The following is a 26,716-nucleotide window of genomic DNA, read 5'->3' on the forward strand; positions in this document are numbered from 1 at the left end:
TGCAGTTGTTGTTTTGAACTGCAGAGTTTTTCAAAGTCTGGTATGATGGATCTTTTCCTGTAATCTTTTCATCCTGAGTGCATAACCGTACATTTTGAAACATTAAATTAACAACCATTATCATTCATCCATGCAGCTGTCAATTTATTTAAATCATCCTGCAACATGTTTTGCCCTCCCCAGTTTTGCATTATCACCAAACAACTGAATATCCCCTTAAATCATTCCCTGTATCATTAATATGCAAACTGAACAGTAGTGGCTCTACTATGGGTCCTTGAAACACTCCACTGGTCATCTTCATTCTCGTAGATTCCTCTAAGAGAATAAACAGAGACAGAAATTATATAAAGACAGAAACTAAGAGTTTTAGTTTCATTTTTGATTTCTGCAAACATTGCTTACATAGCTATTTTGAAACTACTGGCAGGTTGTATACCCAGGGTCAGGAGGATAAATCAAATAGGAGTTATATAAAGAGGAGCTGCAAAAAAAATTAATAAATAAGAAATAAAAAATATATAGAGAGAGAGAGGGGAAATATTAAGAAAATAAAGAAAAAGGTGATCATCATGCTCATGCAATATAGAGCACAGGCAAGAAGAGTGGCTAGTATGGTGAGGAGTACTAAATCCAAATCATGAGAGAAAATTAGCCAAGGACCAAAAAATATTCCTAAGCAATTTTTTTGCTGTGTAGTGATTAAGAGGAAGAATAATTTTGTAAGGATAATTTTAATCAGTACTGATGGTAGGAAAGTGATAAAAGAAATAGTCGATGAAACTGATCTGAGAATTGCAATAGATGAACTGGAGATGTTCAGTATATTCATTTAAAAAAAAAAGAAAGAAAGAAAGAAAGATGAGCCTTCTAAACTCAAAGAGCTATACAGGCTCATTCAAAGCAGGTTTTTACAAACATCCTCATGGCAGGATTTTAACACTTTACTTGATGATTGGAGAGTGGATGCGCTATCCACTCAGCCAACCATACCAGCAAACATTGAAAAATATCATTACAATATAGCAGTGGGATTGGATAAGCAGATGGAAGTGGGAAAAGGATAAGATAGTTCCATTACATAAAGGTGACTTAAAGACATAAGTAGCAAATGGCAGACCATTTAATATCACAGTATTGGTAGTTAATACATAGATAGTAATGTGATAATCTATGGTAGGATGGCTAAGTGTGGTGCTTAAGAGTCAAAGCTGTATAACTTAGAGGAGCCCTTCACATAGCCTTAAAGGAATGTGGAAAACCAGGCCGAGGAATTGGATAAGTATCAGATTGACATAATAGGGATCAAAAAGACAAAATATGGTGAGATTTTTCTGAGCAATAAATATAAAACGTTATGTTCAGGATGAAAATCAGGGAAAAGGTGTGGCTCTAGTATTGAAGACAATGTACGAGGCTAATCTTTTTGAATGCAGGCAATATCAAGTAGAGTGATGTTGGCAAATATCAGAGTGGGGAACTGGACAATGAGACTTATTTGTCCTTATGGTGCCACAGAAGGTTCTATTAAGGTAGTAGTGGAGGAATTTTTTGAGGCTTTAGAGAAAGCAACTGACACAATGAAAAAAGAAAAGTTGGTCCTTGTTGGGGATCTAAATAGCAGAGTAGGAAATGATTGTCAGATGTACAGAAATATTTTGGGAAAATTTGAAGAAAAGAACAAAGCTAATAATAGTGGTAAATACCTATTGGATTTCTGCTCAGGACCTGGAATGATTATTACTAACATAATGTTCCAGCATAAAAATATATATATATATTTCTGATGTTGCAAATTCACATGAAGAGAAGAGGCAAGGAATAAGAAAAGTCTCATTGACTATGTTATTGTTGATAGTGATGTTTTCTCACTGCTGCAGGACACTAGAGTCTACAGGGGATTTGAAATTGGAAGTGATCACTATTTAGTTTTGAGCAGAATAAAATTGAATTTCATATTGAAAAGAATAACATGTAAGAAAGTTTTAAAGTGAATAAAAGTTGAGCAGCTCTCAGATATACACTGTAGACTAAAATACACAAACATAAAAGTTATTCAAGAAAAAATGAGAGAGTGTGAGTACAGGGAACCAAACTCTTGGAGATTTAGTGGCAAGCCCTGCAGAAAACATTGATTGGTTCAGCCAGAGAGGCATGTGTGAGGTTATTTTGCAAGGATAGAAAATTCAGAACTCCGTGGTGGACACGAGACATTAAGGAGGCAATCAAGGAAAAGAAGAAAGCATATTGAAAGTTCCCGGCAAATAAGTCAACTTGTGCTTTTAGAGAAGAAAGAGACAAATGTAAGAAAGCTAAACATAAAACTAGATAAACAAAAGTCATGGGAAGACTTTGTTAGGAACATAGAAAATAAATATCAAGAAGGTGGCAAGATATTCTGGAGATTGTCGTAGAAGCTCAGAAATGGAGGAAAGAGTGCTGTAAAAGGAATTAGAGATGGTAAAGGTGACATGAAAACTGACCTTGATCTATGGAGTAATTACTTCAAAAAATTGCTAAATGAGACAAGCAGTGATAAAAAAAAATAAAAAATAAAAACACTTGACAGGCATGCAATCAGGAATACATATCCATATTTGAAGTAGAAAAAGCCATCAAAAGCCTGAAATGTGGAAAGGAGTAGATGATATTTGAGCAGAAATACCCAAATATGGAGGTATAGAAGTTTTACAGAGGCTGCACTGCATATTCCTTAAAGATTAGAATATGTAGTATGCAACATTACTACTACTTATAACTACAATTAAATTATTTTATATCACTACTGCTTAACCACAATGCAGCTCCAATAATACTAAGCATATAATTACAATACTAAATGACAAATCACACATATAACTGTAGATTATCTTATCATATAAAAAAAAACTTATTTCTTATTAAATTCTCACCAAAGATATGTAAAAACTGTAAAAAATTAACATAATAAGTAATACAGTTATGTGAGATTTTTACAGAGACACCATGGAGTCAGTGTAATAACAATAGTAATATGAATTAAAAAACTAACATTTCAAGAAGTCTGATAAGATGGACTCAGATGTGGATAACCCACACTTAGTCTTTCTGCTATTTAAATTAAGAAATGAGGAATATGATCTTCTGTTGCATTAAACCAAAATAATCTAAATCAAGAAATGGCTGTACTTTTGCTTACGTATGATGGGAGATGAGATATAAACTGAACAGGAAGTTAAAGCCAACATTGCTGAAAAAAGATCTAGAGAAGACCATTATTTAGAGATTACTGCCTTACAGATTACTGCAAGACTGCCTTAAGACTCTTAGAAAACTGATCAAAAATTACTGATAGGAAATTGGCAGTGAGCCAGTAATTGTTGAACTGTCATGCTGTCTATACTCTTTTTCCTACCATCAGATGCCTATTTTGTTAGCTTTTTCCCTCTCTCATTCCATTTAAATGACCATACTGCATCTTGGATTAGTGCTGCATATACATTCTTGAATGCTGATAATGTCCATAGTTCATGAGTGATATCTTCATTTTTTTTTTTTTTAATGTTGTACCATTGCTATCTATTCAATCCTGAAAGATACTTCAGGTGTAAACTTTGTTTTCTTACTTGGATAATGGATTAAACCAAGTATATAATTTCTTGGTATCTTTAATTTATAATATAACCAAGAAAAAAAGTTTCAACAACTATCTATCTCTAATAACAGGCCTGTGGAGCTCAGTGGAAGTGGCACTTGCGTCCTCTGTGCTTGGTTGCTTGAAGTTAGACTTAAGTTCAAGTCTAGTCGCTGACTGGAGGAACTTTTTCTAAGCCTTTCTTCGACCAATTCCTGACTTAGTCGATCTCTGACATGGGCAAGTGATAGACATGGGCCAGCTATCTCTGATTTGCTACCAGTGGAGATTGAACTGCCCACTCAGTCTCCAAAAGCTAGATAGGGTATAAAGGCCTTGCCTACTCCTATAAGGGAATAAAAGGCATTAGCTGATTTTTTTTGTTTGTTTGTTTGATTCTATCTCTAATCCAGAGTATTTTAATAAGGTGTGTCACCTTTTGGCAACTCATATAAGAAAATATGACTTCTGCATTACATCAACCTTGGTATCTCACCTCTCGGTCTGGCTCCCACTGATGAGACCTCAATAAAGGTCAAAACTGGTCTGAGTAGTGACTCTTCCCATTATACATATCCACAAGGAGATGTGCTTTGCATTATGGGATACTAAGGCAAGTGATGTGAAGTAAATACCACCTTTGCTACTAGTTGCCCCAGTCCTGAAAGATAATTCAGGTGCAAACTTTGTTTGCTTACATTGGATAATGGATTAAACCAAGTATATAATTTCCTGGTATTTTTTATTTATCTATTCAATCTGTCTAATTTTTCTCAGAACTCTTTTGTTCTGTAATCAACTATTTTAATTCTAACCCAACTTTTACATCTTACAGATCTTCACTCTGCTTTTATCTTACATCTTTTTATCTTATCTTAGTTTGAACTGCCTTACACAATACTAATTTGGAGTTTTGGTTAATTTATTATTTATTTCAAATAATTTTATTCAGCTAACTCCCCACTGTTTATAGCTTTGTTTAATCTTATATATTTCTATATGTTTCCATCTTCACTAAAAATTATGGTCAAGTAGCCAAAATGTTTTATTTGTTTTATAGGTTCATAAGAATTTGTTATGGCAGTTATTCAGTTTAGAGTCCTGAAAAATTGTAGCTTATTTATTTAGAAGTATAACACTATTAGATTAAAAATAAAGACCTGGGTTGAATATCTCCAATTTTGATATCAAATTTAATACCACTTTCCTTTATAATGGAACTAGCAGAAGAATTGGATAGATTGACATAATAGGTATGACTTAAACAAAGAAGACAAAAACAGGTGAGAGCTTTCTAAGTAACAAATACAAGATGTTATATTCAGATAATAACAATCAGAGAAAAGGAGGAGTAGCTATAGTATTCAACACTAAATATGAGGATAATCTTATTGAATGACAGGTAAAATCAAGTAGAGGAATGTGGGCTATGAAAATGGGGAACTGGATAATGAGACTTATTTCTACTTATGGTCCCACAGAAGGTTCTACTAATGAAGAAATGGGCGAATTTTTTGAGGCAATAGAGAAGGCAGCTGACACAACAAAAAAGGAAAAGTTGGTACTTGTTGGAGATCTAAACAGCAGAGTAGGAAACGATTACCAGACATATAACAATGTTTTAAGAAAATTTGTAGAAAAGAGCATAGGCAATAGTAATGGCAAATATCTGCTAGATTTCTGCTCAGACTAGTTATTACACCATGTTCCAACATGAAATGTGCACAAATTCATGTAGAGAGAAGATGCAAGGAACAAGAAAGTCTCACTGACTATGCTATTATTGATAGTGAAGTTTTCCCACTGGTTCTGGACACAAGAGTATACGGAAAATTTGAAATAGAAAGCGATCACCATTTAGTGTTAATCAAGATAAAATTGAACATCATATTGAAAAGAAGGCTATGTAAGAAAACAGCTATCATGTGTGAACTGTACATAAACATTATGTACAGTTCACACATGAATGAAATACACAAACATTATTCAAGAAAAACTGATAGTTTTGAAACATGAACCAAACCTTGGAGATACAGTGGCAAACCCCAAAGAAAACTTGATTGATTCAGCCAGCGAGGCATATGGTGAGTTAATCTATGAGGATAGAAAAGCCAGAACCTATAGTGCACTCAGGAAGTTAAAGAGGCAGTCGAGGAAAAGAAGAAAGCATATCGAAAGTCCTGCAAGTAAGTCAGCTTGTGTTCTTAGGGAATACAGAGAAAAATCTAAGAAAACAAGCACTGTGTAAAATGAGGCTAAATAAAAGTCATGGGAAGACTGGTGAAAACATAGAAAATAAATATAAGGAAGTGGTAAAATATTCTGGAAGCTATTGAAAAATCTAGAAATGGAGAAAGAGTACTGTAAAAAAAAATTAGAGATGATAAAGGGGACATGAAAACTGAAGATGAAGATATTCTTGATGTATGGAGTAACTACTTGGAAAGGTTACTAAATGAAGCAAGTAGTGGCAGCATGGTGTTAGAAAAACTTTGGATAAAAGCACTTCATGTGCAAACTTTTTGCTTCCACTTGGATAAAGGATGAAACCAAGAATATAATTTCTTGGCATCAATTTGGAATCCCTGCTATATGACGCACTCCAGCTCAAGATGTGATAATTACCCAAACTGTGAGATTATCTTCCTTGGAGATTTTTATTATTATTATTATGTGACACCTCCAGGGAGTCCAAAGACTCATCGAGGGAGAGTGTGCCAACATCATCGAACGATTATCCCATTTCAACTACTAACCGTGCTCAAACTTGCTTAACTTTTTTGCAAGCCATTAATAGCAGAGGCTCTGCCAATCGACCAACCTTTGCTGGGCAGTGTTTCATAGCTCAAACTGGCTCTACTTCTCTAACTTCAGGTTCAAGTCAGAATGGAAGCTGAATTATTTCTTATCAGTCATGATCTAATTGAAGTTGTTCACTTCTAACCAATATACCAAATAATCCTCATCATTCTCTCAATTTCTAGGACCATTTCTTAACCACCTATTTCCATCCAGATATACTGTAAATGTTTGGTGTCCTCTTGGCAACTCCGACCATAAACTAATCCATCTTTCCTTTTCTGCAGATCTGTTTTTCTCCTGGTCAATCTCAGTCTTGTTTGGCACAATAACTACCAATTAAGGGCCTTCATTCTCCACTCCACTGCAAACTCTGTCTAAGCCCTGGTTCTTCAAAAATATGCTAAAAAAGTCCAAGGCTTATGTCAAAACTCCATCTTCTTACTCAGCCTACTAACAGCTTGAAATGAGTATAAGAAAATCATTAACAAATCTAAATGCCACAAAATTGCCTAAAATGATACTTAACCTTCAGTTCTCTCTTTCTGCCCATTCTTGTTTTCACCTTTTTCACCCTATGAAGGTACCATGTTAGCATCAGTCTTGTCTTTCAACTCCTGTATAGATAACAAAGGTAAATAACCTCTTACTATACCATGTCTCACAGCATGTCTCTTCTGATCTTTCATGAGCAAGAGATCAGAAAAATCCTCAGTTGCCTTGAAACCAATAAATCACCAGGTTCAATTAGTATCTTTCCATTTGTTCTAAAAACTGATGCTCCAAAATTAACACCCATCCAGTATTGCCTATACACATGATCATATTCATCTGTGATTTACCCAACATGTCCCTAAAAAAAGGGAAATAAAAGTCTGCCCACAAGCTATCATCCCATTACTTTAACCTCATTAATCTCGAAAGTGATGAAGAAAGTCATTAACACCCAGCTTCTTCACTACATAGGGATCAATTAGTGATCATCAATATGAATTCTGCAATTCTCATTCTACAGCACACTCATCGCTATAAACTTACTCACCTTAGACTCAGTCCATGAAATGATATGATATTTCCAAGACAGATAATATGAGTTTCTCCATATCTTACCACTCATTATCTCTCTTGATATTTCCAAGATGAGGTGTTTAAGGGTCAAAGCTGTATAACTGAGAGGAGGCCTCCACATAGCCTTATAAGGAATGTGGAGAACTAACCAGGACCCAATGTCCTATCCTCACCTTCTTCACCCTGTTAGGTGCCTACCTGAATACTGAACAAACATTGCTACAGTAAAAGTTTTGAAAAATGCTTTTCAATTTTCTGAATGCACTCCAGGCAAGTTGAACTCTCCTATTTATTTCCTTTTGGAATCCACAGTTTAGATCAATGAGATAAAGCATGTATATGAAGAGACTCTTTCCAAGAAATTGTTTTCTATTATTATGTTTTTTGGTGTTACAAAATGATTAAACGTGATTTAAGTTTTTTTAGTTTTAGATTTTTCTGTTTATTATGAACAGCTTTTACAAGAAGAAAAACAACCGAAAAAGGACTTGGAGAAGCCCAAATGGACAAACCTATAATAAAATAGACTTCATCCTCTCCAACAAAAGATATATAATAAATAATACCAAAGTTCTTAATAGATAAGGGCAATAAGGAAGAAATTAAAAACTACAGACCTATAAGCCTACTCCCCCACCATTTAAAAAGACTTCATAAAAATTATAAATAACAGAATAAAATCTAAACTTGAGGGAATGCAATCTTGTGAACAAGCTGGATTTAGGAAGAATTACAATACACCTAAACCTCTTTTTACGCAATAGATACGTTCCTAAAAATTACGCGTAAATAGAATTCGCGTAAAAAGAACTACTGACTCCATAGAAAAAGTGAAGATTGGTTCCAAACCTGAAATATAAACAAAATAATGGAAAAAAAAAAAACATTAAATTTGTTAGGATCATAAGATTTTTATTTACATTTCATGGAGAACACATATTCATTTCAGTTGTTTGCTAAGGATTCTATAAAAAAATTGTTATTCGCTATCAGTTTTTTCGCGTTTATTTCTGACAATAAACACGAAAGCTTTTGTTTTCATGAGACTATAATAGTAATGGTATTATCATCATCGACTTCCGCCTCAACTTGTGGAATTATTCTTGTCATGTCTTGATCAAAAGTACCTCTGATTGTTTCAGTAGTTTTAGACATGAACTCAGTTATTAATCGCTGTGTTGATGCTTTATATAAGTCACGATATAATTCTCTCTATGAAGACATTAACAACTTAAGCTCATGCGAAAACTTCCCAGCACGTTCTTCATTTGGATCATGTCGGGCAAAATAATTGCCTAAATTACTGGCCAGTTTAAAACCTATTTTAATTATATCAGCAATAAAAGTAGGATTATCTTGATCATTATTATTAACTTCTTCTCTTTCAGGAGTCTTAGAAACAATCTTCACTATTTCGTCTTCGCTAAGAGGTTTATCAATTAACAATTCTTCTATATCTACCGACGTAAGATCATCGAATCCTTCTCCGCCAATTTCACATGCCAAACTTATTATATTGGGGAATTCTGCAGTATGATTGAGGGGAACAGGATGCGGGCCAAATGGCTTTCCAGCATGCATTCATAGTTTCTGGTCTCAATTCAGATAACGATAATTAAACCTGATCAATACAATCCATAATTGAAATTTTTTTCCACACATTCATAACTGACAGTGTTTCATCATCATGTAGCTTGTTCATTATTTCATTGTGAAATAATTATTATTATGTCAGACGAACTGAAATGTTCGTCTGACATAATGTTTTAAAAGTCGCAATTATACTCTGATCTAGAGGTTGTAGCAATGATGTGGTATTGGGCGGCAGAAAAAAAAATTGCACATTTGGGTGTTCTATGGCAGGATGACCGGGTGCATTATCAAGAATCAAAAGCAATTTAAATTCGAGACCCTTGTCATTCAAATAGCGTCTAACTTCTGGCACAAAATGTTTGTGGAACCATTCAGTGAAAATATCAATGGTCACCCAAGCTTTTGTTGGCCATCCAATGAACTGGCAATTTTTGAAAATCTACGCCTTTCATTGGCCGTGGTCTTAATGATCGATTTATGAGCAGTGGTTTTAACATTCTGCAAGTGCTGCATGTCAGTCACATTTCAGATTACTCTTTCTTGCAGAATGATTTGAATAGGCTGGAATTGTGGGCATGTGAAAATGGCTATCAGTTCAATGTTAGTAAATGTAAAGTTATGCATTTTGGTGTATTGAAATTCAATGGAGTATATTGTTAGGATCATGGCAAGAATTTTGGAGTTTTAGTAGACAGAAAGTTGAAGTTCAATGGCAATATAGCAAAGATTGCAAATAATTTCAGAGGTACTGAAATGAACACTGACAAGAATAAGGAAGTCATTTTGCCTGTTTAAAAGGCCTTGATCCAACTCCACATGGACTACTGTGATCAGATTCGGTTACCTGGTTTCGAGGTGATGCAATATACTGCAGAGATGTTAAACACAATATGAATGTGGGTTTATGAGAACAGGTTTATGAGAATTTGTGGATTGCAGACTGCAGCAAACAGGAGAAAGAGTTATACAAGATACTTAGAGATGGATTTTTCATTTGGTGGAGGTGGGGAGAGGATGAGAGGGGCATCCATATAAGTTGAGAATGAATACAGTCAAGAATGGAGTGAGAATTAGATTTCTCTCATAAAGAATAGTATGTGATTGGAATAGCTTACCCTTGAAGATGGTAAGTGCCTGTAGTGTGAAGAAATTCAAGAAAGGTATAATAACGGCTGGTGTGGGTGATATATGGCTCAATGTATCACTAAAGTTCTCTGGTAGTAATACTAAAATTTCTGTACATCTAAAGATCAACAATCTAAGAATGATAAAAGATCTAAAATTCACAGAATTGGGATTTCCACAAGCAGCTATATATATATATATATATGTCTCCCTCTCAAATCCTTCCCAATGTTATTAATGTAGTGACTGAATAGCAGTAGACTAAGTACTTACCCTCTAGGAAAAGAAACTGGTCACCTTAAATCTTGCAGACCCCCCCCCCCTTTTCTATAGCACTTTTTTGATGTCTATCAGTCATCCATCTGCTTATCCAAGCTAATATTAATAATTATATAATTATTCTATCAACTTATGTGATAGACTTTCATGCTGTTGCATAAGTTGGAGGATGACCAATGTCAAAGCCTTAACAGAGTTCATAAGTATCATAGTAACCATTCCCCTTATCGAAATCAACTGTAACCTTATTATAAAATATCAACAAGTTACTCAAATATGCCCCTGCCTTAGAAAACCCACACTGTTCATCGCAAAGCAAAAGTATAGATTCTCTGTCAGCTCCTTTCTATTCAAGTGCTTACCAACCTTTCCAGAATCTTCACCACCACTCCAGAGATAATGTCAACAGCTAGACATACCATTCTTTGCACCACCCTTGTACAGTGGGATCATCACACATTCTTGTCTTTCCTGTGTTGAAACTCAAATTATACAGCCAGGTCAAAGGTGCAGTTAGTTCATCTGATATCTCATCAGCAGTAGGTCATCTAGTATCCCATGCCTACCCCAGTATATGCAATAGCTCTACTAACTCCTCCTCATACACCTGAATTTCTTCATCCAATCTAGAGGTAGCATTGAGGTCCATGTTGCTTACACCAGGTGGATAGCTCTTAGCAAAGTGAACACTGTTAGTTGAACAATCTCTTTTATTATTATTATTATTATTATTATTTTACACCTCCAGGGAGTGCAAGGACTCATCGAGGGAGGGCACCTGCTCTACAACTCCGTCTCCACTATTCAATCACCAACTGACCGCAACTACACCAACGCCATCTACCACCGAGCACCACTGGTATTTTCACGGACAATCACAAACATCCATGCCCACGGCAGGATTCGAACCCGCAGCCTTTTGGCTGGAGAGCGGATACGCTATCTCCTCGGCCAACCAGGATAACTTCTTTTAAAATACTATTTTGTTTTTGGGCTGACAATTGAATGTTATAACAATGTTTGCTATTGTGAGAATCCACTATATATAAGAGAGATTTTTCAGTAATGGTGGAAATAGAAAAATTGAGAGAGAGAGAATCCCAGAATTTGAATAAGACTAATGGAATATGATTTTTTTTGAGGCTTAGTGATAGAATCAATAGAATATGTTGCCTGAGAGGATGAATTTAAGGAGGGATATGGTAGGTATTGTGCAAGTTTGAGTGGGGCTTTTTTCATTGAATTCTGAGATTATGTAACTACCCTAACAGTAATTTTTATGTATTTATGTGTTTATTTTCAGCAATACATAAAATAATTTTTCATGGTTATAAATTCATTTATGCATTGCTGGAAAGCAGGTTCTAGTTTTGACTTGCTATTGAATAATAAAACTTATTTAAGATTATTAGATCACTATGAGTATAACTATTTCTACTACATAGAGAAAGAATGCCTTTGTTTATCTTCATACATCTTGCAGGTTGCATCTCATCCTGAAGGTATTCCCACAGCTGATCTCCTTACCCAGGCCATGTCAGAACTTACTCAGACCCTAAGTGAATACCGTCCTTCACCTGGAGAATATTTAACTGCTCGCATCTCACATTCAACTCCTCCTACTATGGTACCACCTTCTCCTTCATCTACTCCTGTGCCCACACCTCCTACTCCAGCTGCAACACCAACACCAACTGCCACACCCCAGGGTCACCCTTCTACGCCTAACCCAACACCTACTGCCCAACAGACAACTATAACAGCAGTTGATCAAGCTCAATTAAATCAACTGTTAGCACAATACCATCAGCCTCTTAGGTGAGCTAAACAGGTTTATTTGTTAATTACAATTCGAAATTATTATAAACAACAAATTACCAATAACTACAGCAATTAACTTTAATGAAATGAAAGTACAGATATTTCGTACTGAAAATAACAGTACATCATCAGTGCATAGAAACAAGCAAATCAAAGAAACGGAAATACAAAGTACATACAACAATTGGTTTATCAATTAAAATCTGTTGCCATGTGCTAGAAATTAATATATTAATAAATAATATTATTAAAACTATTTTTGATAGTTACATAAAATGAGACTCTCCCAAACTTTTGGGGGGGGGGGGGAGACAATCATTCCAATTCAGATTTGGCCTAGGTAAAAGGACTTAACAACTTTCTTTGAAAAGGCTTTCATATTTAAAACTGCTTCTATGGAGAAGGTGAACTTATATATACTGCCTATACTGGACAATCCAGATCATTCATCAAGAATATTCAAATACAAGGGTCAGATTTGTTAGTCAGCTTTGACATTGTTTCCCTCTTTACCATTCCATTATCTGACACAATTAGATAATGATGATTTTTCTATATGATGATTACCCTCCCAATATTGTGAGGATTTTTGAATTTGTTATAGAATCAGGATATTTAGCTGGGAAAACAAGATCTATAGACAGGTTGAAGGCACTGCCATGGGTAGCTCTCTGTCTCCACCTTTGGCTATTTTTTCTATTCATTTGGCAATTTCTATTCTTTGGCTATTCAAACTATTTTTTGAACCATCTGGAAGATACCTTGTTCTCATCCATTCATCCCGCCCTCTTATTGGTTTCGTTATGTTGATGATATTTTTGCTATTTGGTCTCATTCTAAAAATGAACTTATCACTTTCCTACAACAGACCAATAGCCTTGATCCACACATTCAGTTCACCATGGAAAAAGAAAAGGCTGGTAGTTTGCCATTCTTGGACATCTGTCTAACACACAGCCTCTGATAATTTATCAACTAGTGTTTATCGAAACCTACCTTTACTGGTAGAAACATTTGTCAAAAGTCTGTTCATCACACCTCTCACAAAATTGGTGTTATCAAGTCTTTAATTAATAGAGCACATAATGTGTTCTACTCTCCCTCAAACTTACAACAAGAACTTCTCACTATCAAAACTTTAATTGTTACAATCCTAATCAAATCCAACAGATAATTGAATGTTCCAGTACCTCAGGATTCTTGAACAGACTACAGGGTTCCAATCCCTCATATTTGTGGTATTTCTGAACCTATTGGTAGAATTTTGAAGAAGTATCACCTTATTTCCATATATTTTCTTATTAACAAAATGTTGTCATCGACAAAAGACAAACTGTAACCTCTATCATTAGCTGCCATTTACAGATACCTTGTGAATGTAATCTGACATACATTGTGGAAAAAGGAATTAATGAACATCAGTATTATATTGAATACATGAAACCTCAAAACTCTGGTTTGACAGTAAACACAGTATCCGGTGGGATGAAGCTCATCTTCTCCATAGAAACAGTTTTAAATATGAATGCCTTTTCAAAGAAAATTGCAAAGCCCTTTTACATTGGCCAAATCTAAATTGGAATGATTGTCTCTCTCCCAAAAGTTTGGAGGGTCCTCATTTTATGTCACCATCAAAAATAAATTTAATAATATTATTTATTAATATATTACTTTCTAACATCTGGCAACAGTTTTTCATTGGTAAACCGATTGTTGTATGTACCTTGTATTCCCTTTTCTTTGATTTGTTTGTTTCTATGCACTGATGATGTACTGTTATTTTCAGAATGAAATATCTGAACTTTAATTTCATTAAAGTTAATTACTGTGGGTATCGTGTAATTTGTTTATAATCATGCCAAAGGTACCTTTAAACATTATGAAATTATTATGTACATACAAGATCTCATACAAAAAAATGAGGGAAGCTTTCATTCAGAGAGTTGCAGTTTGGTCTTGATCAGTTCACTTTGTTCGTTATTTATACCACTGCTGAAAACATTTACTAAAATCTTTTTCTGATATCAAATGGTTTTTCCATCAAATATGGTCTGATGGTTTTTAGATTTTTTGTAGCACTTTTTTTTTTTTTTTTTTTTTTTTTTTTTTTTTTTTTTTTTTCAGCTAAAAAAAATCAGAAAAAAGTTCTACATCTAGTTGGAACTTTTACTCCCATAGTATAAAGTCTTGACATTGAAAGCACTGTTCTAATGAACTCACCATTACAGACCATCGAAAAATTTGCAACCCTTCCACTATGAAAAACTATTTATTTGGTCCTTGAGTTTCTATAGTAGAGTTGACTAGCTGGAGGTTGTTCTATATCCAGAGTTCTCTTCTGAACCAAAAAAAAAAAATGTTCACTGATGAATTTTTTGTTCAAAACAAAGCAAATGTGGTACAACAGTGGTGAATGACACAGCAGAGAGTAGTAAGAATGTAGTCAAAACATTTCAAATTGTAAATGGTGACTGGTTGGCTGAGTAGTTACCTTATCCACTCTCCAACCAACAGACTGCAGGTTCAAATTCCACTATGGACATGTATGTTTGTGATTGTCTTTAGGTAGGAGATGAATTTCATTGCCCAGTTAAGAACACAGTAGCAATTTGTGCTCTGAAGATGCCAGTTAGAAATCCATTGAAATGCCTGTAAATTCAATTTTTTTTTTTTCTCCTAGTGTGTTGTTGATACCATGAAGCACTGTGTATTGGTTAAGAACAGAATTCAGGAATAAGTGAACAGGTATATTGTCTCCTCCACAGAGTATCTGTGGAGGGAACAACATGGCCTTGTGAAGGGAAAGTGTAAATTACTCCCTCTATAGAATAAAGTGATATCTGAGTTGGATCAGAGCCACACCATGATATTGGAATCCAGAAAAGGGTGCTTCGGAAGTCAGGCGCAAGGTCACTGTGGGTTAAGTCTTTTTGGTTAATCAGCTGTGGGTTTTTATGAACTTATCTGCATAATCCAGAGTATTTTAATAATAAGATGTGACACCTTTTGGCAACTCATATTAAAATATGACTTCTGCTTTACAACCTTGGTATCACCACCTCCGGGTATGGTTATCACTGATGAGACCTCAATAAAGGTCGAAACCGGTCTGGGTAGTAATCCTTCCCATAATGCATAGCATTATACATACCTGTAAGGATATGTGCTTTGCATTATGGGATACTAAGGCAAGTGATGTGAAGTCATAAGCTTCTATATACGAGTTGCCCCAGTCCTGAAAATAATTCAGGCACGAACTTGTTTGCTTAAACTTGGATAAAGGATTAAACCAAGTATATAATTTCTTGGTATCTTTAATGGGGTGCTTAAAGGTCAAAGCTGTATAACTGAGAGGAGACCTCCACATAGTCTTTAAAGGAATGTGGAGAACCAACTAGGGCTTCTGACCTAATGTCCAATCCTCACCTTCTTGTGGTGCTCCCTGTTGGGTATCTACCTGGATACTGAACGAACGAGGATGGGCTGGCAATTTGGGATTTAGCTGACCAAATTGTATTCTTATTGGCTTAAACCAATATACAAAATGATGGTATAACATGACAAAATTTCATTCCAGCTGGGGCATCGCCCAGTTAAACAAGGCCCTTGTTATTTTTGCCAGGGAACCAGGGCGAACAGCGAAAAGTCAGCTACTGGAACAAATCTGAAAGCACACCCCAACTCAATATCACCAGAGTTAAAGATCGGTACTATCAACATAAGAAACTTGAATGGCAAAGAAATGGAGCTAGCTGAGGAATTAGATAAGTACCGGATCGACATAATAGGGGTGACTGAAACAAAAAAGACAAAAACTGGTGAGATCTTTCTGAGCAATAAATACAAAATGTTATATTCGGGCAATGACAATCAAGAAAAAGAAGGAGTAGCCATAGTATTCAACACTAAATACGAGGCTAATCTTATTGAATGGCAGGCACGGGCGAGGAAAGATTAGCAAAAGTGTTCTCTGCCAGGTTGGCAGGAAAATAACCCAGAGGAAGACCAAGATATAGGTGGATTGATACGGTACAAAGTGCCTTAGACGATAGAAATATAAGATCTGATAATGTTGGAGTCTTGACAAGTAACAGACTGATTTTGAGGAAAATTGTAGATAGGAAGTTAGTAATGATGTAAATTTTTCATGTAGTACTATCATATCCTGTACACCCCTTGAGGGTACATATCCGGAATTTGATGATGATGATGATGATATCTTTAATTTATATATTCATTGGATTATGCAGATAAGTTGCAGAATTTTATAGAGGATGAAAAGAGAGTATGTACAAAGTGTGACTTGATGTATTGTTAACTGAAAAGAATGTAACAAGCAGAATGAATGCTCATCTGATAGTGAAGAAAGATAATGTGAAAGAGTAGTGAGTGAGCAGTAAGAAAGTTGTGAAAAAGTGGGTGAACAATCTGGTGAAAGAAGAAGTCATTGATGAAATGAAAGTTCATCTCATCTTCCTTATCCCTCTTTTACCCTGCGGTGTCGAGGGTTTATTAATCATCAAACCTCAAACCGTTCACAGGATTAGGTGGTCAGCCCTATGCTCTGGTGTATCCTATGTCCGTAGTGTTGAGTTCTTGATCAAGGCTGGTTTGCCTGCTTTGTGGGATGAAAATCCCCAGGATAAACTGGGAAAAAAAACCTACTGTCCATGCCCAAGAACAGCTAACTTGACTATGGCTGAGGAAGATCCTTCAGCTCCTCACATCACCGACAGGAATCGAACCTAGGACACTCCTTCCCCAGGCATATGGTTGTGAAGCGCACCGCCACTAGGCTAACTGTGCAGACCTTTAATGAAAATTTAAAATGCAAATGTGGTGTAATAATGATGAATAACACAGTAGAGAGTAGCAAGACAGAGGGAGATGTGAAAGGCAGTGGAACTGTAGAAGAATGAAGGCAGAATGGTAAAGAAGCTAGTATGAAAGATATGAACTGATTGAGAAACAAATTGATGAAAATGAAAAATGAAAATTTTAAAAAAAATTATTTTATTAATGAAAATAAAAAAAAATGAAAATTTAAAATGCAAATGTAGTGTAATAATGATGAATAACACAGTGGAGAGTAGCAAAACAGAGGGAGATGTGAAAGGCAGTAGAACTGTAGAAGAATGAAGGCAGAATGGTAAAGAAGCTAGTATGAAAGATATGAACTGATTGAGGAACAAATTGAGATGTGTGCAGAGTGAGATAGCAGATTTAGAGAAGAGATTTGTGATTGGAAATGTAAGAAAGATGGTGCCAGTGGTAGAGGAGTCAGAGATAAATGGTTGCAGTGGAATGGCAGAAAGTAGAGTAATGCAATGGGAACTCTGTGGTGAAAGATGGGAAAATGGAACGGTTAATGTACTATCGCTCTCCAACCACCAGGCTGTGGGTTTGAATTCCACCATGGACATGGATTCTATTGTGGGGAAATCAATTTCATTGTCTTGCGTGAGACCACCACCCCACTTATTGGAGATCTCAAATTGCCTGAAAAATTTTGTGTTCAGACTATGTATATATATATATATTTACGTAGTGTGTAAATTAACAAAAAAATAGAGAGAAAAAATACTTTATCCATTTACAGTACTTTTGTACAGAAAAAAACTTTCATGAGTGGAAGATAGATAAATAAATAAAATACTAAGGGGTAGAGTTGAAAATATTGTTTGAGAAACAGAATTCTCAAATGTAGAAACAGAAGAAAAAGTTGTACTCGTCATGGTTGACAGTCGTTTTATGTATTATGCATTTTATCTACTGAGGGCTGATGTCCCACCTATGTATGATTAATGACATTCACCTTACCATTTGCAATATTTTAGTGAAGTGCAACTTCACTCAACATAGAAATGAAATTTGTACTAATCTGGCTGAGCATATACACTCAAGCAGATCTTCTCAGATGTTAAAAATTATATTGAGGTTTTAACTTTTTACAAAGAATTAATTTATACAAGCATCTTGGATCATAAGTGCCATATTTAGATGTAAATACAGCATTGCCTAACTTTTTCAGTTTGTGTTTTGTACATAATGTGGAATTAATCTGTTTATTATTATTTATTATTTAGTTAAGTTGTTCGAACAAATCAAGGGAATAGTGATGGGGACCCAATCTCACAACTTTGGCTAATTATTGTATGGAACATCTAAAACCCAACTCTTCCATACCATTTTACCTCCTCATATCTGGCCTCGTTTTGTTCATGATATCTTCAAATTTGGCCCTACTCAGAGACAGAATTACTAAAATTTCTAAATAAAATAAATTTTTTGTACTCCCATATCAAATTCAGTATTGAATGTGAATCTAATAACAGTCTTCTCTTTTTGCATACCTTAATAATCCATTACCCTACAGATAGTATTGAATTTTCTGTTTCTAGAAAACCTTCCTGTACTGGTACATCCATCCATCCATTTGTCCATTCACCATCATCCATCACAGAAGATAGGTATTATTAAAAGTCTTGTATGCAGTGTTTGTGATCTGCTTTTCTAATTCCTTTCTATTAGATGAATTAAATAAAATAAAAATCACTCTGCTGACTAATGGGCAGAACAAAACCACTATCTAGAAAATTAATGACAGTCATCATCATCCCTCAGCCAGACTACAATCCGATGCAAAAAAGATTTCCATATCCTACCTTAAAGGAATGTATCAGAGTTCTGGAAAGTGATTATCATTAACCACCTTACCGGCCATTATGGATCAAATACGCATCCTCATACGCTTCGTATCCATCATATATTTCAATGTAATATTAATGCTATTACAATTTTAATATGCACTTCATATCCATGATAATCTTGACTTTTATAGATGTCTTGGCTGGTAGTGTGGTTAACTAGTAATATTTTTTTGTCCTTTAAATATTGATTAGGTTATTTCATTTTTAGTTACAGAAGCTATCTAAGTTGTTCTTTCAAACTCTAGTATGTGCATTCCATTAGTTCAGCTGTGACCAAAACACAAGCTAGTAAGGCTATGCTATTATGCTACATAACTCTTCTCTCACTGATAATGTCCTTGTTACATTGGAGTTATTAATAAATTCCATATTTTTCTACATGTATTAGCTGTTATATATATATATATATATATATTTATAAAAATAAATTTAACTGACTAGAACCCGAGAAAGTATAACAAAAACCTTTAATACATCACAACTAGTTTCATCGGTGATCCGACTTCTTCAGGTGAGAAATAAAAACATAAGACATAAAATAACACGGTAAAAAATGAACTTTACAGCTTAATAAAAAGCAGAATAATAACAGTCATATTTGAATAGGTGACCGCGTGCTACCGTTGGCATGAGTAGAATGTGTGCGACAGCTAATTTTTGAGCGCCAGTACTGGATTACTGCGCTATGGGAATCGGGTAAATTGTAGCTAAGATTATTGTTTAAATGTGAAGGGTCCAGAACTATTTCTTTTGATTCGATGATTCTTCTTTCGAATTCATCCTTGCAAATATATAAATTAGTAGTGCGTTCCCAATCAACTTGATGTGGCTGTTCTTCAAGGTTAGAGTTTGCCGAGAAAAGGACATGACTGGAAAAGGCGCTCGCTCGTGCTCTACTGTAGGAGATGTCACGTCTATGTTCCTCAAGACGAAGTGAAACAGATTTGTCTGTCTGGCCAAAATAAGGCCGACCACAGTTGCACAAAACTTTATAAACACCAGGAAAATGCAGATGGTTGTGTTTTGGTTTTGGTCGACTCAGAAAGAGTCGACCAAAACAGACAAATTTTGGCCAGACAGACAAATCTGTTTCACTTCGTCTTGAGGAACATAGACGTGACATCTCCTACAGTAGAGCACGAGCGAGCGCCCTTTCCAGTCATGTCCTTTTCTCGGCAAACTCTAACCTTGAAGAACAGCCACATCAAGTTGATTGGGAACGCACTACTAATTTATATATTTGCAAGGATGAATTCGAAAGAAGAATCATCGAATCAAAAGAAATAGTTCTGGACCCTTCACATTTAAACAATAATCTTAGCTACAATTTACCCGATTCCCATAGCGCAGTAATCCAGTACTGGCGCTCAAAAATTAGCTGTCGCACACATTCTACTCATGCCAATGGTAGCACGCGGTCACCTATTCAAATATGACTGTTATTATTCTGCTTTTTATTAAGCTGTAAAGTTCATTTTTTACCATGTTATTTTATGTCTTATGTTTTTATTTCTCACCTGAAGAAGTCGGATCACCGATGAAACTAGTTGTGATGTATTAAAGGTTTTTGTTATACTTTCTCGGGTTCTAGTCAGTTAAATTTATTTTTATAAATGTATACATCCCGAGTAAATCCTAATTTCAACAATATATATATATATATATATATATATATATATATATATATATATACACACAGTGCTGGATCCTAGTCTTTTTCTTGTGTGTGCAATTAATGTTTGCCGCCTTTCCAAAAAAGTTTTTTTTTTTTTTTTTTTGAATAAAGTGTGAATAAAACGAACAGGAAATGAAAAACAAATGAAAACCGCATTGCAATATAATGTTACCTACGAATTAGTCCTGCTTATACAATTTAGTTTAATCCTTTATCCAAGTGTGTGCAAACAAAGTTTGCTCCTGAAAGTATCTTCAAGAGTGTTGGTAGCTTGCTCCACCTTTGCAAGGAGTCGCCCGGTGTTGTACCACTTTACCCCAGTCCTGAAGATACTTTCAGACGCAAACTTTGTTTGCACACACTTGGATAAAGGATTAAACTAAATTTATTATAGTCTCTGATGAAGTGAAAAATAAACTTTCAACATCTTTCTCTAAATCCAGAGTAATTTAATAAAAAGGTGGCACACCGTTTGGCAGCTCCTATAGGAGGAGATGACCTTGCTAATACTTCTGCCTTGGTATCTCCACTTGGGCCTGGCTCCCACTGAAGAGACCTCAATAAAGGTCGAAACTAGTCTGGGTAGTGGCCCTTCCCTTAATGCATAACAATATACATATCCGCAAGGAGACGTGTTTTGCATTATAGGAGATACCGAGATAGGAGTGTTGGTAGCTTGCTCCACCTTTGCAAGGAGTCACCCGGTGTTGTACCACTTTACCCCAGTCCTGAAGATACTTTCAGGCACAAACTTTGTTTGCACACACTTGGATAAAGGATTAAACTAAATTTATTATAGTCTCTGACCAAGTGAAAAATAAACTTTCAACAATTAATCATAAGTTCATTTATATATAGTACATCAAAAAATAAAGAACTATTTTAGGTATATTTTCGTAAATTTTAATCAATCAACCAGAATACAATTTCAGAATTTATGTGTTTGTTTCCGGGAAGATCTGAAGGGGCCCGAACAGAAGACGACATACATTCATAATTATATGTACCATTCGTTGTTCGTTTAAACTCTTATCTTATATTTTTTGACATCTTTTAGGCGCCTGTGTATATTGCACACGCCACCAGCCGGCCCTGCATATATATATAGTTCCAACCCATGAAGGTTTTTCATGTAAACTTATAGTACATTCTTGCTGCTAGTGGGCTAACGTTTTTTTTTTTTTTTTTCTATTTTCCTTACATTCCTTGAGGGTACATGTCCAGGAATTTGATGATGATAATATATTTTTTGGTATTTTTATTGATTTTTCACATCATCCAGAAACTTTACTCTAGAGACCAAACATGGAACTTTTCAAGTCTCCAATAATTTCACGGCCCGATGGTCTCACACATGATCACAAACATCCATGCCCACTTCAAAATTCGAACAATCCGCAACCTGTTTCTTGGCAAGTGGTGTGCTGACCTCTCGGCAAACCATGCAGTCATTGTAAGCATTTAACAATCAGAAATTGTGACCTTTAGAATTGTGCAGTATGACCTTCGTGGTCCTTGTGCAAATAAGCTGCCAACCAGTCAACCTTGTTCTTTCACCTTCCTCTGATTTTATGCTTGTTTGCTTCAGATCAGTTAGCCTTTCTCCTCTACATCCTTTTTTCCTCTTGTACTTTTCTGCTGCGCAATCTCTAACATCAGCCTCAAATCTTTCACCATCTAATTCATGCCACTTCTCATGTCATTTTATACCAAAACCATCACTGTTATCTCATTCACATTCTTACCTCACTTCATTGGCTTCGTCTTAACTGTATTGTTCCTCCAAGCAAATTCCTTTAATGTTCTATTTTATTTTCCTAATCTCTCCCTTTATCCTTCCCAACTCATTTTTCATACTTTCCACTTAGTGAATGTCAAGCAGTCATCTTAATTTGATTAATCAATTTTATATATGTGTTTAAGTCTTCATTTTATTAATTTATGATATCTTTACCTTATATTTCCACCATGAGATTTGTATTTTTGCTTGTAATGTTGTGTGAATGAAGCTGATTACTTTTTTCTTTATATTCAGAAAACAAGTATTAAATTTTTAAAATATCATGTGTGGTATCTGTCTATTCATGTATATTTTCTTTTCTTTCTTTTTTCTCCCCTTCTTTTATTTGTTTATTTAAGGGATCAGAATAATAGCTCAGAAATCTGGAAATTTTTTGATTTATTGGTATACTTAGAACATAAATATACTATTTACAAAAGTAATACTGTAGTCTAAAATTAGCATATTAAGCATAATGCTTAAATGAAATGTAAAGTATGAATGTTTTAGAATATTCTGATTTCTTAAATAATGAAGATCTCATCCATAGAATGTAACTGCTGCAGTGTTCTCATTAATATGATTTCTATTTTCAGTCCCCAGTCCTTAGTTGCAGCAGCGGCAGCGGCGGCGGCTTCTGTTACAGCTGTAACCTCAACTAACTTCACTGGACGCTCCTGGCCTGCAACTGTGACTACTACCCTGAGCAATTATCCAGCACGTTGAGGAGACTCCAAGTCAATTGTTGAGTCTGTCTCATTATGCTGGCACTCTGCGGCATGGTACAATGCCTCTCATGGGAGGAGCTCTGCAAAGCCTGCACTATTGCACTTTGTAGTACTTCACTGCACTGCTGGGGAGTTGAAGAGCTGTTGGTAGTTCAGCATTTTCAGAAAAGGCCCTACATATATGTATTTGTGGGATTAGGAAGGAGTTGAAAGAAATAGAGCATGGTGAATGTCTGGAGAATGGCAGAGAGAGAAAAGATGCAGTTCTTGTCACTGTTGACGGAAGAATGAAATGCAAGCGAGTTTTTTTTTTTTTTTTTTTCATTATTTATTATTTTTAAAGTAATGAAAGTTGGGTAATGAATTTGCAAGATCAGAAAGAAAAGTGTTAATTGTTGAGATATATCTGTTTTAGCCAAAGAGGATTTTTTTTTTTTAAGAAATGCAGATTCTGAGAATATAGGAAAAGATTAACAAATTCAGAATGTGAATGAGAAAAGTTGTTATTGTTGTATAATAAAGGCTATCAGAATTGTTGAAAAATTATAAAATTAAAGTATGAGAATATTCTTTGTGAATTTTGACTAGTGTACAGTGTGTAGCGATAGATCATGTCATCTCACTTTTTTGTGACGTTGAAACAAAAGTATAATTATGCCTATCACATTTTTGCATCCTCAGAGAATCGAGGTTCATCATTTATCTCTTTAATATTTATTGCTATCTTGTTCTACATTGTTTTTATGTAAAAATTGTAACACTGCATTTGTTCTCCTTTCCAATAATAAATATGCCTCCTAGATTTGTAGGTTAGCTTAACAGAATACAGCAGGTCAAAAGGCTAAGTAGTATCTTGTAGCTATTTAAAGAACTGAGAGAATGCTAGTAATTTCCCCCCCTCCCACCCCTTTAATTATATAACAGATGAATGAATGAATGAAACATAATCCAAATAGAATAAAAAAATATTGGCATGTTAACTGTGGTCCAGGAGGTATTCCCAGATGTTCACACTGGAGTCCATTGTGTGTGTGTCTCATAATTATACTAGATTTTTTTTTATTCAGGAACCAGAACTGAAAAACTGCACTTGTAATTTTTTTTGTGTGTGCGTGCGCGAATGCACCCATGAACTCCAAAGTGTGAGAGTGTAAACAAAAATTGAATGCATCCGAAGAAAAAAAAAAATCGTAGATAATTATTCCTACAATACAAACACACACGCACACACTCTTACATTTTGAAAAATTCTGTATTTACAGATGGTACGGTTAGATGGTTTTTGCTATATTGTTAAATCTCATCGTGTAAAGTTTGATAATTAATTATAATTATTTTTTCCCCTTTACTTTGTATTATTTTAGTGGAAAAAATTACCATGATCCCTAAGGGATTGTCATTTGAAATCATGTTGTGCTGTTTATATTGTGTATAAAAGGGTTTAAATAATGCGTATTTATATATGTATCATTTAGAAATTTTAAAAAGACATTGTACAGAAGAAAATGAAATAATTGTAATTGTCACATAGATGAACTAAAATTATCTTTATGTGTTTTGAGAAAAATAATGTTAATACTTGTAAATTTGAATATGAATCATGTTCATGTGTAGCTTGTGTGTGTGCATACGTGTGCATACACACACACACATTTTTGGAAATATAGTAAATACCCACATAATTGAGGTGTTGCATATCAACATATTAATTTTATTAATTTCTTAACCATGCATTATTATGATTTAAACTGTAAAACAGCAGTGTTCACTAGACTATAACTAATTTGCTGTACTTATTTTTGTAGATGTTTCAGTTGTATACATTGAGGTAAAATTTCCACATCTTTTTAATTGTATTTAAATTTTTTCATCGTATTATGTAAAATTATTAAATTTACTGTCATAGTACAAATAATGAAATAAATGAATATTGAAGTAGTAACTATCATATTTTTTGTCATTTGGAATGTTGTTATAATGAAACTAGGAAAGGAAATTCCTTCCAAAATGGTTTCTTCCTTATATATATGTAGGCATGCATTGAAATTAAATGCATTTTCTTTCTGTATTTTGAAACTACTTTTCATATTTATATTGAATCAAACTGAACTCATAGTGTATTTTGTTAAATTTTTGCCCAGTGGTATAATATACTACTATTGGAAATGCTCTTAGATTACATACTTTTTAAATATTTCATGCTTTCTTTATTTTGTAGCATTTTTATTGTTGTGTTTAAACCTGTTTAATGCATGTTATATTGTTCAGCATTTAATCACAGGTTTAATGTTGGCTGAAATATAGCCGAAGAAAACAACTTTTTGTGCTCTCTGTTTTTGAGCAAATTGGAATAATTTCTATAGTTGCACCTTTCTGCATGTATGCATATGGTTATATGTGTGTATGTATGTATATACATATGTCTGTGTGTATGTATGCATATATGTGTGTGTGTGTGTGTGTATGTATGTGTATATATATATATATATACACACACACACACACACATACACACGCACATATATGATACAAAAAACTTCATATTACAGTGTTGGCTTCTTTCGGGAAAGGCTAAATATTTTTTCTGCATTAGTCACTAGACAAGAAAAAATATTTTAGCCCAGTTTAGAAATAGCATATCACTTATGCACCTCTCCTTAGAGAAATAGCATTTCAGAAATTATCTGGATCATTGCTCACTTTACAGTAACTGTATTGTATAGCAATCATTTCTCAATCCTAAATGATGTCTGCATGTTAGAGACATTAACACAAACACAGTTAATAGGCATATTATTCCATTTTTTTTCCTTGTTTTTGTTTAGTGATCTAGTCATATTTAACCAATTTTCAGGTAACTTTAAAAATACATTTATCTATTTATATATACTTCTTTTGTTTATCCAAGAATTTAATTCTCTTGAAAATACCCATTTTTGTGGTTTTGTTATTCCTACAATGCTGTTGCTTAAATATTGAAGGTATGAAATATTGCTCCTTAAAGAAATAAATCCTTGCTTATTGTCAGTATTTATTATATTTCTCTTTAAAAAGACTAAAGACGCTGTAGAAAGAAATTTTGAAGATGTATCCTGTAAAGAAGTTTAAAACAGGTAATGTGACTGGATGAAAATAAGATGATAGTTAATAAGATTGTGGATTGGTAGTTTGTCCCAGTGTAGTTGTTAGTGTGGGCTTCAGTGTGGCATTTAAAGGAAAGAGGTTTTTGTTAATATTATTTTCCATTTTTGTAATTATTTATTATTTTTATGTTATTACTTTCTTCCTAGTAGCTTCAGTTGTACATATTACACCATGGCATTACATGGCAAAGAAAATAAACTTGTTTGCCATGTTTCAGTGTTCCGTTTCATTCATTTTACAGTAGAGGCACCATTGGATAATTGTTTTTAAATTGTTATTGAACTTTTTTTCCCTCAAGATTTGATTTCAAAATCCAGTGCAGAGCAACGCAGCACTTTTCTTTCCTAAATTAAGTGGATATTAAATCCATCATCATTTCAA

The 26,716-nt window shown here is 34.5% G+C and overlaps 1 protein-coding gene across 3 annotated transcripts in view; it reads left to right on the forward strand.

The window, feature by feature from the left end:
* Window positions 1–26,490, forward strand: part of LOC150093934 (uncharacterized) — a 513,542-nt gene extending 487,052 nt beyond the window's left edge. For all 3 annotated transcript variants that reach the window (XM_090412955.1, XM_090412957.1, XM_090412956.1), the window contains exons 23-24: window positions 11,961–12,295; window positions 23,060–26,490. In XM_090412955.1, coding sequence (XP_090269081.1) covers window positions 11,961–12,295; window positions 23,060–23,189 — 465 coding nt within the window. In that variant the 3' untranslated portion in view covers window positions 23,190–26,490. The remainder of the gene's footprint in view (window positions 1–11,960; window positions 12,296–23,059) is intronic.
* Window positions 26,491–26,716: the final 226 nt, after the last annotated feature.

The sequence above is a fragment of the Typopeltis vanoorti genome, chromosome 23, assembly GCF_054136105.1.
Source record: "Typopeltis vanoorti isolate ZY-2024b chromosome 23, IOZ_Tvanoo_1.0, whole genome shotgun sequence".
In the NCBI taxonomy this organism is placed as follows: domain Eukaryota; kingdom Metazoa; phylum Arthropoda; class Arachnida; order Uropygi; family Thelyphonidae; genus Typopeltis; species Typopeltis vanoorti.